The following is a 12,443-nucleotide window of genomic DNA, read 5'->3' on the forward strand; positions in this document are numbered from 1 at the left end:
TTCATGTCATGCACTAGCCATGTGACGCACCACTTGAAACACACACTTGTGGACCATTTAAAACAATAAACTGATATTAATTAGTATCATTCCACATACAACAACGTCTGAACGCTCCTCTTTCTCCACACTTGTAAAAACTGGAGCGAAAGTTTTGAATCCGTCATGCATGAGCTTTCAACGTGATTACGTAATAGGTTAGATTAGACCCTTATGTCTTGGTTGGGATTGTTTAGTAAATTATCAGAAAAATAAAAGTGGAATATTCATTTAATCTGTTTTATCAGCAAAGTGGTCCACTCCTTGTAATGTCTCTATCTTCAGTGGCTTATAAACTACACATCAATCTTCTTTCTGCTGCTTTCCCTGTGACTTCTCTTTTCCATTGAGAAAATATGCTAATATGTGTTATTACTGTATGTCTCACGTTTGTTTCTGTGTGTCATCTGACAGTGTGCTCCAGGTGACCTGAGAGCTTTAAGGAAGAACATGACCCTCTTCCACTCAGAATCACAGCTGTCATCTCTCCCCCAGCGTCAGGAAGCCTTGCTTAATGTGAGTGATCTTCTGTGAGAAAAAATTAAACATTATTCAAAAAAATCAGTTTTATCCTAATGTTTTAATGACTTTTGGTTCCATTCATTGTCCTTGAATGTACACTGAACACCGCTCGTCCCACTACTGTGTGTCTACGTCATACAAATATTTGTAAATGTTACTTTATGTTAACAAATACTACAGTAGTATCTTTATTGTTAATTTATTTTTTCTAATGTTAAGAAATGGATCCTTACTGTAAAGTGTTGCTTTTATGTAATTTTTATGTAATACCCTGTACATTTATTATGTTTATTATGTAGAGCCAAATGTTACAAAAATGTAACATAATGAGGCATTGAGAAAACTAAGACATTTATTCAAAAAAGTTCAGTTTCAGCAGTTTTGTCACTATTTAGCAACCATGAGGAAAACTGTGATTCTTCCTAGATTTGATCTTTCATCTTTTGTATACTGCCATAGGGCTTTCCTTTTTGTACTGAAAGGATTTTACATATCTTTGAAAACGTTGTGGCTTCCTAAAAAATTGGCAGATCTATATGCTAAAAGAAATGCAAAAATTGAAAGGTAAAGCAAATCGGGTCTTTGATTGTGTAGCCTTCAGGCAGCACACATGAAGTCATGCTGTATTGTACTGTATATTCATGTATTTCTGCCTGTAAACCTTCTGAAAACGTTAAAGCGATAGTTCGTCCAAAAATGAAATTACCCCATGATTTACTCACCCTTAATACATATGTCTATCATTTTTCAGACAAAAACAATTTCAGTTATTTTAGAAAATGTCCTAGCTCTTTAAAGCTTTATAACAGTTAGAAGAGGGTCCACTTACTTCAAGCCCAAATAATGTGCATCCATCCTTCACAAAAGTAATCCAGGTGCAATAAATACAGGCCTTCTCTTGGTTATCGATGTGGTTTTGTAAGAAGTCTGACAAATGATGGATATATATATCTCAGACGGCTTCGGGGTGAGTAAATTTGGGTGATTTCAGTTCAGAAATCAAGTTTTAATGTTATTAATTTGATTTGACTCATCACCTCCTGTGAGCAAACACTATGGTGTGTGGTTTGATCGAGATTTCCAGACATCACAGTCCTCCTTTATTGAATTATAGTACTATTTTCTGGGCAGTTAAATTAGGGAATGGTTTATCTGGGACATTGGAATACCATAGTCTCTAATGTATTTAATATACTAATGATTTTATTATTTTGCATCAAAGAGGCACCTATTGGGCTAACACAAGATATAAGTAAGGATTGATTTACCTCATTCAAAGGCCAAAGCCTACTTTGTCCAATAATAAAACAGATTAGGATTACAGCATCCCAAATCATAATACATAAAAAATGGTGTAAATATGGTTGATGTATTGAATTTATGCATTTACACACTCTAAAAAATGCTGGGTTATTTTCAAGCCAGCGTTGGGTCATAAAGGGATGAACCCACCTCATTAGGTTGTAGCTTAACCTATGCTGGGTAGTTTCAACCTATTGTTGGGTCAAATATAAACATTTTCTGGGTTAATTTAACCCTGGGTTTGTCTTATTTTGTCCCAACGCTGGGTTATAAATAACCTAGCATTTTATAGAGTATGTGCTCTTTTCTATCTGCAAGCAATACACTCTGAGAGAAAAATGTAAATATGTCCCATTTTGGTACAGATGTGTACCTTTGAGGTTCCAGTATGCACCTCTAAGGTACCAATGTGCACCTTTTAAGTACAAAAGTGTACGTTTTGAAAAGGTAGGCCTATACTGCCCCAGTGACACTTTTTTACGTGTACATTTTATCTAAGAGTGGATCACAACTTGAATGTAGCCATCTTTGCAAATACACACAGTTTTGAGCATTAGTTTTTGAGCCAATCATTTAAGCTGTAGATACTTAATTTACCATTGCAGTGCATACTTTTTTACAATGCAATAAACCTTCGGCCTGACTTGTTCTTTTAGGGATGATTTTGTCTTGAATCCTGAACTCATTGTAGTCTTTATTCAGTCATTAAAAATAGTTTTCCATGGTAACCGCCTCACAGTGTGTCGGATTCCTTTCCAGAGGTTTTAGTTGATAAGCTCTTATGTGAAGCACAGACACTACAGTCTTGCGATTTCATCCTTAACTCCGCACACAACATGACACAGCCGTCTGTCTTTGTTTTCTAATGGGATATTTCGAGGCCTCATTGGAGTTAATGTATGCGGATCATATCCGGCTCTTTTCTGGAAGCATGAATGATTAAATGATCCTAGACACTTTTTGTCCTTCGCAGCTGTCTGTGCTGTTGTATTTAATGTAAGATGAATGTTTTAAATGGAATGTAGTTTTCATTATGAATGAACCTCATATCTCTTGAGCTCAACCCTGCTGACTTAAAACAGATTATTAAAGTTATGATGCATTTGTGTGTAATTTATAACCAGTGTAGAGTGGTAGCTTGGCTGGTCAACCACCTCAACCAAGCTGGACCCACTAAAGACCAGCTATATCCCAACTACCTTAATTTTACACAGAAACTGTCACATTAATGATTCAGTATAGTAATCAGTGTTGGGTAAGTTACTCAAAAAAAGTAATTAATTACTAGTTACTAATTACATCTTCAATCATGTAATTAGATTACTTTACAAATTACTTTCTCCAAAAAGTATTTAATTACTTATTAATTACTTTCTAAATCATATTTAGTACATGATACAAGGATAGGCTTGAAATGGCTCGAAGAAATAATATACAAAAGGACATCAATTATTCTGGTCCCACTTTAGGGTCCAGTTCTCTCTATTAACTAACTATTAACTACTTTTGCCTCAATATACTCCAACTACAGCTTATTAATACTAAAGAAGTTGTTAGTTTTAAGTATTGGTAGAAATGGGAGGGTTAAGAATGTAGAATAAGGTTTTGCAGAATCAGGCATTAATATGTGCTATTAAGTATTAATAAACAGCCAACATCTCATTAAAGGAGTAGTCCACTTTATAGATGGGGTCCATTGACTTTTCATAGTAGGTCAAAAAAATACTATGGTAAGTCAATGGGCCCCATCTTTAAAGTGGACTACTCCTTTAATATTAATGCTAATAATAATCAACCAGTTAATAATGAGAATTGTAAACTAAAACCATGTTGAATCCACTATTGTATTAGTACTATACATAATTGTTTTAGAGTCCATACACAGTATTTAGTTACATCAGAAGTAACTGTAATTAGATTACAAGAAAAATAAGAGTAATCCCTTACTTTACTTTTTCAAAGGAAAAGTAATTAAATTACAGTAACTAATTACTTAGTAACTAGTTACACCCAACACTGATAGTAATACAGTGATGCTTTGAATCATAAGTAGCAGCACCTGACTATGTATTAAGGTGTGGCAGATTTATAATTATCTGCTAGTAGATTTTAATCACTAAACACATGCAGATGCACTTTTGCAGAGAGCATGTGTCCTTTCATAATTTAGCTTAAGGGTGGAACTGTAATGATGATTGATAGGGGGCTGTTAAGTTTTGGAGGGCAGTGGTACCAAAGATATTGGATATAAGAAGATGTAGTACTGCTATAGCTATGAATAGTGGAAAATCCAGATCTCAATATGGCCGCTCTGCCAATATAAGTCTCACCTTGCAGTTAAAGAACCACACAACAATTGTTACATTTCGTGAGGGGCTCTGTACAGAGTGCTTGCCAACCTGTGCGCATGCATGCGCAGTAGCTCAAACAACCTTGAAAACTTGTTTTAAGTGCAATTTACCAGTGCACATTGTGTAACATTTAGAATGATATCTTGACCGAAGTGCAATATAATATACATAACTATTGATTTTATTACCTTAGAATGAGCCATTTTTATCTACATACACCGCGGGTCTCCTGATAAGGAAGTCCCTATTTTGCGCCGCCATGTTTTCTACAGTAGCCCTAACTGGACACACTGTTCTATAGAGCGCATTTTGTCACTTAATTGTCTTAGACAATGACGTGTTTGTCCTGTAGTGGCTACCGTAGCTACTCTATGCATTTTGAAATGAACGGGTGAGCTGTATACTGAACCATTTATTGCAAATTATATTGCTAAATGCCGCTACAAATCTACACAGTGGACCTTTATGCCTAATGCTGCATTTACACCAACCGCGTTTACTGCCTAGTTTGCCGCTTGAACAGTTTGAAGGCATTCGGAAAAAGCAAGCATTTGACGCGCGTCAGAGGCAAAATCCGCTGCTTGTGGGAGACGGCAAGTGCGAATATTGTCTGTTTGCAAGATGACTGATGTTGATTGTGCATTTATCGAGAGAGTTACCGGTTTGTATTTGGTAACCTTACTATAGGGTGAAAATAAACGGCGCAGGTCGTTAAACGTCACATGACTCAAAAGTGAAATGTGTATTACAACTTACCAGGTTGCCCAATGTCCTCACTAGGGCTGTCACTTTTGAGAAAAATCAAATTCGAATGGATTTCGAATATCATGCAATGTATCCGAATATATTCGAATATCTGGGCACAACCCATCTCCCCCCCCCCCCGGCGCGCAGCAAAAACCCACCGTAATGTGGATTCAATCACAAATTTATTAACAGTGACAGTCATAAACTGGGCTGTCTGGATTACCTTTTTACTTAATGTTTGAAACAGCAGGTTATCAACTTATGAATACAAAACTTATATATGAAAAAACGATTCAGAACAGTTACAGACAATAACGTGACAACTTGAACAGCAGCAGGAGTATAGGAGCCAAAACGGAATTCGCGCCCGCAGATTTCGGCAGAAAACTCCGCAGAATTCTGCGGATTTAATGCCCGTCATTGACAAGCACACATATCCCGCACTTGAGCGTGTTTGTGAGAAGTAATCTCATTGACAACAAGGACACATAAAGCCTATAACCCGCGCGTTTGTATTACGAGGTGTTACTGTAAAAAATGCGTTACATATGGCATTTAAAAAACCAGATGGTTTATTTAAAGTTCGAATACGGATATTTCACGTCATGTTCGAATGCATATTCGAATATCGAATAAAAAGTGACAGCCCTAGTCCTCACTGACACTCTTCCAAGCGAGGTCCTTTTTATTCCTGTCTCCTCTATAGAAATAAGAACTGATGTCGTATAGCTCCGGGTGACTGCTCACGGATAACATCAAGCGTTCCTTCAGGTTGAATGAGTGACTTCCGGGCGGGGTTGCTGCCACAGCAGCAAGCAGGCTCCTGATTGGTTAATGCGGCACGAAATTCCACCAAAGTTCTAATTTTTCAACTCGGGCGTCAGTCGGCAATTCGCGTCAATCGCAAAATGCACAAAAAGCACACACTTCGCGCATATTCCGTGCCAAACGCCTCATCAACGCCGTGAGACCTCCAGACGCGCGTCAACGAGTCTTCACATTGACTTAACATTGAAATCACTAGCGCTTCACGCCTCTACCACGGCTGGTGTAAACGCAGCATAAGAAAGAAAGGTTATGGTACAGTTAATGTCAGATTTAATTGTTGGTCGGAAATATTGCATGTTGTTTCATTTTTTCTGCATTCAGGTAAATGGGATCTTTAGTCTTGCATGACTTTAATAACTGCCTAGAGGCATTGCAAACATAGGCGCCTAGTGGCGCAACTTCTCTTAAAGGACTTTGGCGATTCTGGTTCTTCACATAATGATCATTACATAGCTTACTGTCTGTGGAGGACATACACAAAATTTTAAAGTGTTCAACTCACTTTACGACTTAAGCTACAAACTTAGAAATATTTTTTTGCAGAATGCTGAACAGATTTGGAGATAATAATTTTGCACTAAATCAGTTTAAATGAGTGGGACACCGTCCACACCGACAAGCCATGACAGGAATTACACAAAGGGTTGTTTTATGTGTCCTGGTGTAAACTGTCCTAAATTATGATAATTTCTGTGAACCATGCTGTTTTAGGAAAGATTTAACTATACAGTGAAGGTAGATCTTAACCATAGGGTTGAACTGTTTTCTAAAGTCACGTTTTGATCCATAAATGACAGATGTGGGTGGAGTGCCAAGATGTTATGTCTTCACAGTAATTTTATACCAGTGATTATGAGCCAAACTGTTTTTTTTTGTGTGCGTGCGTGCGTGCGTGCGTGTGTGTGTTAAAGTACCTTTTACCATTATGCTTTTATGTTAGTTGTTTGATAAAATGTTTCATTTGTGGCACATCACCCTATATGTGTGACATTATCTATGAAATCCAGGCCAGAGTCTCATCATCAAACTTTGATTTTACTCATTGATCTTTTCAATCATTGACATGACCTTGCTCAGTTAATATTAAAGATATTTTGACAGAATGTTCTTTACATTATGTAGGATGATTTAATGTAGAGTTTAAAGGTTTTTTTAAAGACAGAATTTCATAAAATGACACACAATTTTATCTGTACTTAATTACTAACCATCTCATACATTCTGTTCTCCAGGGCACAGGTAGACTACCAACCAGCGAATCTTCACCATCCACAGGGTTTCTCTCATCTGCACAGAAACCTGAAGCTGTGGTTCATGCAATGAAGGTACATAAATCACACACGGACCACTATCATTAGATTAGGGTCTTCATTTATTGTGATGTGATTGCTTGGAAATCTTTTAAATGCTGGAGGAAAATAGGATCAGCAATTTTTATTTTATTGGTACAACAAGATTAGTTTTTGTGCTTCATGAAGGTCATTGCAGTTACTCCTGAAATATAACTGACCCCAAAAAGCATTTACACATAAAATGTATGAATGTCACTGCATTAAATAACAGGATACGTATTGATTTCATTTGAAAGAAAAATAGCACAAAGTCATTTCAAGGAGCCCTTCAACCGTTACTTATTCACGATACAGCACAGCCTCTCGTACCTTATTGCTAACATATTTAACAATAAAATAATTTTTATACACTATAATGACAAAGTATGGGTAATGCTGAGTATCCAATACTGGACTTAAACATTAAACATTAAACATTAAATAATTAAACATTACTCAACAATACTGGGTTAAAACTGACCCAACAATCCTGGTTTAAAAATGACCCAATGTTGGGTTGTTGTTAAGCAACCATAGCTTAATTACCCAGCATTGGGTCAATTTTATACCCAGCATGTGTAAAAAATAACCCAGCCATTTTTAGAGTGAAGTATGTTTGTGAATATGTAAGGGTGATTATGGAGCACAGCTAAATATTTTGTTAACAGAAATGGTTTGAACATCTGACCCCTAAACGCCACTTCTGTCAAAAATGAGATACTGATATTGATTGAATGCTCTCGACATGTATTATACATTCATCAAATACTTTCACTTTAAATCTGCTTTATTCAGGCCATTCAGAAATACTGGTTTGTTGGCAGAATCTGTCAAGAGTCTGATAAAAATGCTAATTTACAAGAAAAAATGTCAGACGCACTTAGTGAGTTTTGCATCTGAACTAGGGCTGTGCAATTCTCATGCGTGTTTCATCAGTAAAGCCGGTTCTGTCATTAAAAGTACATCGCCATCACCTGCATCATCTGAAAATGGAGTGGCATTTATTACACAGATCCGTAAACGGGACGAGGCTGAATCGAGCTCCCGATTCGCCAGCTCCTTATTCGCCTAACTACGGCTCTGTATAGTAAATGCCGCTCCATCTGAAAGCAGGTGATGGGGATATAATACTAATCACCAAACCCCGGCTTTACTAATAAAATACGCATGAAAATCACAGCTGATTTTTTTGCACAGCCCTAATCTGAACTTTTAAACGCTCTTAACAATGTAATAACAGGTTCTGGAGGTCCATGATAAGATGGACAAGAAGCTTCCAGAAGAAAGTGAGGAAGACCTGAGTGACAAAGAGAAGGCCATTGTACGAGAGATGTGCAATGTGAGTGATGTACCTTCCTCTCTCTCTCACTCTGCTCTTTTATTTTCATTATTATTTCAACAGTGCTGTTGGTTTACTAATAATAATAGCTGTATGCATTTGTATCAAAATGTTCCCATACAGCAAAAAAATAATTTCTCTGGCCAAAAATGTTTTTTAAATATATGCTAAAATACATTTTGTAGAATGTTATGCTCAATTGAATTTTTTTTTATTTGGAAATATATGTTGATATGAAGGTTAAAACTAAATTTCAAAATGTATTTCAATGGGTATTTCAAATTTTATATCCCATATGGCAGAAAAGTATTTTTGCCTAAATATATTTTAAATATATACTAAATCCAAGTTAATTTTATAAAGTATATTTTTGAAGTTGAAAATATATTTAATTTGAACCTTTTTAAAAGGTTCGTAACATAAACAAAGTTTTTCTTCCAATACAACGTGAATATGATATGAAATATGAAACAAGATTGGATTGGATTGAAATAAATGGAGAGCTAAATATATATTTTTTAAGCTTCAAAATGTATATACTTTTCTATTTTTTAAAAAATATATTTAAAAAAATCGATGAAAAAAATATTTTTGTAAACATATTCCAATATTTTCAGCAAAAATATTTTTTTTATATTTTGAAAAATATTTAAAAAACTATTTTTGCCATGATAGGTTAAAATGTTTTGCCATGATAGGTTCTTTGTTTCATATGATGTTATGTAAGGTTGTATTGGCAACCAATTGTAACCAAAGGGGCGAGACCCTAGAGAATGTGGACAATACGTGGAAAGTATAAAAAGAGACAGGTTGATACACAGAGCTCTGAGGTCATGATAGCGTGAGCTGATATTTCTCAGTGGAATGTAGAAATCCAGCTGAGAGCACAATAACACCTCTGTCCCTTCACCTGGAGCTTCATCCCAGCTACTTCAACACCAATGTGAACAATCAATGTGTTGATAGAGCTCAGCTTATCTTTTTGGAAGGAATTCAATGAGCAGTTACACCCATATACAGCGATTTTAGATCCCTATGGGGCGTGCACACCAAAGCGTTTAAATGCGGCTGAAAACACCGGGTGGACGCCGACTGTAGGCACTTGCCAGCTTTTTTTCAGCTGAGCGCTTTGTCCCGCCCCTCCTCCACTGTAATTGGACGGACAGGTGAGAAGTGACATTGACGAGCTGACCCTTTTCAACTCTCAGCGTGGATAAAATTTGAAAGCGCTGCGCTTCCATTGAATACAATTGAAAACATACTTCAGCCGCCGGCATAAATGCCTTGGTGTGCATGCAACCTAAAGAAAGTACCTGAACGTGTAACAACAGAAGTAAAAATATAATCATAATCTAATTATCAAACCAAGTTTTTCCGTGGACAGCAATAATCTAATTGTTGACATTATTTTGAAAAATACTTAGAAATATTAAAAATATTTAGAAAACGACTGCGGGCCTGATCCACACCAAATCCAAGCCGGAGCTGCTGACTTTGGCGCAGATCTGGTGTGGATCCGGACCAGAGTCGTTTGCTTTCTTGATGTGTAGTCTTTTCATACGAGTAGTCCTTTCATGTTCCCATTTTAGGTTTTGGGTGTACTGAAATACTGTTTGTTTATTTTACATCTTTGTGTGTGATCAGGTGGTGTGGCGCAAGCTCGGCGACGCGGCAGGATCAAAGCCATCCGTCCGACAGCAACTCTCTGGGAACCAGTTCAAAGGTCCTCTATAGTTGCTTTAACAGGCGATGAGCGACCTTCATCCACTATCAAACCTCAGCAGGGCCAATCTGAGAAGCTGTCCAGCCAACAACATGCAACACATACACTCCTGTCCTCTAAATCATTTGCGGTCGGTGTGCTTTGACTTGCCAGTGACACTACATTTTTCAGATTTCTGTAGCTTGGCATCTGTGTATCAGGCATGTGTTATATTTGATCTTTTTTATATATTATCGTGAATCTCATTTGAATCTATAGCCCCGTCCCAATTTTTGCCCTTGAATGTCGCATCCGTCAGATGTGACGCGCATACGACCGCTATTCACTCTTAATTCACCCATTCGCTGAGGCTGCACTGCAAACATCCCATATGGCAAAGTATGAACCTGGAGGAGGGCGGCGAGGGCTGAAGGTGCCATTTGGGAGAGAGCCTATGAAGTGCTTACTACGGGCAGCTAGTCACATGTAGTCGACTCAAATCTTGTTTCTAATTTACAAAACAGTGATGTCAGATAACTCGCTATTGTGTGACCTTCTAGACAAAGTTGGGTCCACTGAACTTTGGTTTACTTCTTTCAGAGCAAAGTGGGCATTAGCAGACCCGCTCACTCCACTGTGCCATTCCCTCACCATGACTTAAATGACTCTCATCATAACAATGTAAGATATGTATAAAAGCTTCAAATCAATTTAATATTAAGTCTTTTTAGATGTTTTTACTTTTTGTAGTGGCTGTTTTTTTAAGTACACCACTATGAAACGTTTGGGGTTTTCTTAACAGTGCAACAAATTTTGGAACGACAGCAGCACAATTTCGCAATGATTTCTTTTTGTTCCTGTATGTAGAAAGAAAAACAAGAAGCAATCTCTACCAAATTCTAATGTTTTGTACAATTAAGATGTCCGATTTTAAAGCGGTGTGCTATGCACGCTCGACAATCACACCTCTCAGGTCAGGTCTGGAGAAATGACATATTTACATCGCGTGTTTAATACATAGATCTGTCTGTTTCAGCCCTTTTTGTATATCGTGTCCTGGATAATAATTGGTCAAGAACAGTGGTAAATAATTGCTTAATCCATTTGTATTAACCTGTTTCCAGTCACGACAAAAAATTGACAGACATGAATTTAATTGTGTTTCACTATACATAAAAAGGTTGCAGAAAGCAACATTAGTAAATAGGCTGAAAGATGAAATTGTCTAAGAGACACATTAATTGAACGCCCATCATTCACAAATACAAAAATTATAAACTTTATATTGAATTATTTGGCTGGAAAATAGACTTAGCTTCTTCATTCTGCAGAGTTTACTCAGATTTACGACCAAAATCAATGAAAAAAGTATGAGAGTTTTATCTTAATGTGCTGTGTGCCAAAAACAAAATATTGTTAAGCATAAATCATAACCGCACTCAAGGTTTGGATATAACAAGTTATAAAGCAGCTAAATAAATGCATGCCTGTAACAGTATGTGAGAGCATAGTAAGATTCTTTCCCTAGTTTTATTTCAAACAGTGTCAAACAAATATGAGTTTTCTTATATTAAAGCTACTGTATGTACTGAATGCAATACAGTATGAACATAGCCATCGACTAAGGGAGGAGTTCAACACATCAGAGGTGGTTTGGCTTTATAAGAGAGTGTGTTTGATTTGATTGGTTGGCATGGGTTCTGTTTGACCCCACTTTAAACAAAGATGAGATGCTATTGTTTTTAATAAAATAAAAGAGTTGCAAAGAAATCCTAAGTTTCTCTTGAGAAACGGCCTAAAACAAAGCCATGATTTTTAAAATGATTTTATTTGGCTTTTGCTGCCTCCTTTGTGCATGGGGTTTTATTTGGAGCCCGTATGGCCTGTACCCTGTATTTTATTGTGTGTAAAATCCTCAGGTTTATCCTGTCTTCAGTGTTAATAGAGTTAAGCATGACTGCAGATTCCTTTCACAAACCAGGAGAGATCGGGCTGATATTTTATCAAACATGTAAAAAAAAATGTACAAAGTGAATCCAGCCCAATTTTATCAATAAACATTCTATTGTTTAAGCACATTGTTTTCCATTTGTTTATTGCAAGTGTACATCCTTTCAAAGATCTAAGGGCTTTAACTTCCCCAAAAGACTTCCCATTTATCTGGGTTATTATTGGTTGCCTTTTCTTTATTATTCAGTCCAAGTCATCAATTTCAAATAATTTGTGTAAAGAAAGTAGGCTATTTGTATTTTGGCACAATTATATTGTTTTTATAGTATATG

The 12,443-nt window shown here is 36.6% G+C and overlaps 1 protein-coding gene across 2 annotated transcripts in view; it reads left to right on the forward strand.

Moving 5' to 3' along the window:
* The window catches only part of ccdc85cb (coiled-coil domain containing 85C, b), a 63,276-nt gene extending 51,039 nt beyond the window's left edge, over window positions 1-12,237 (forward strand). For both annotated transcript variants that reach the window (XM_065268923.2, XM_065268922.2), the window contains 4 exons: window positions 454-555; window positions 7,022-7,114; window positions 8,361-8,459; window positions 10,104-12,237. In XM_065268923.2, the coding sequence (XP_065124995.1) occupies window positions 454-555; window positions 7,022-7,114; window positions 8,361-8,459; window positions 10,104-10,193 (384 nt within the window). In that variant the 3' untranslated portion in view covers window positions 10,194-12,237. The remainder of the gene's footprint in view (window positions 1-453; window positions 556-7,021; window positions 7,115-8,360; window positions 8,460-10,103) is intronic.
* Window positions 12,238-12,443: the final 206 nt, after the last annotated feature.

Source organism: Paramisgurnus dabryanus, chromosome 12 (assembly GCF_030506205.2).
Source record: "Paramisgurnus dabryanus chromosome 12, PD_genome_1.1, whole genome shotgun sequence".
NCBI lineage: Eukaryota > Metazoa > Chordata > Actinopteri > Cypriniformes > Cobitidae > Paramisgurnus > Paramisgurnus dabryanus.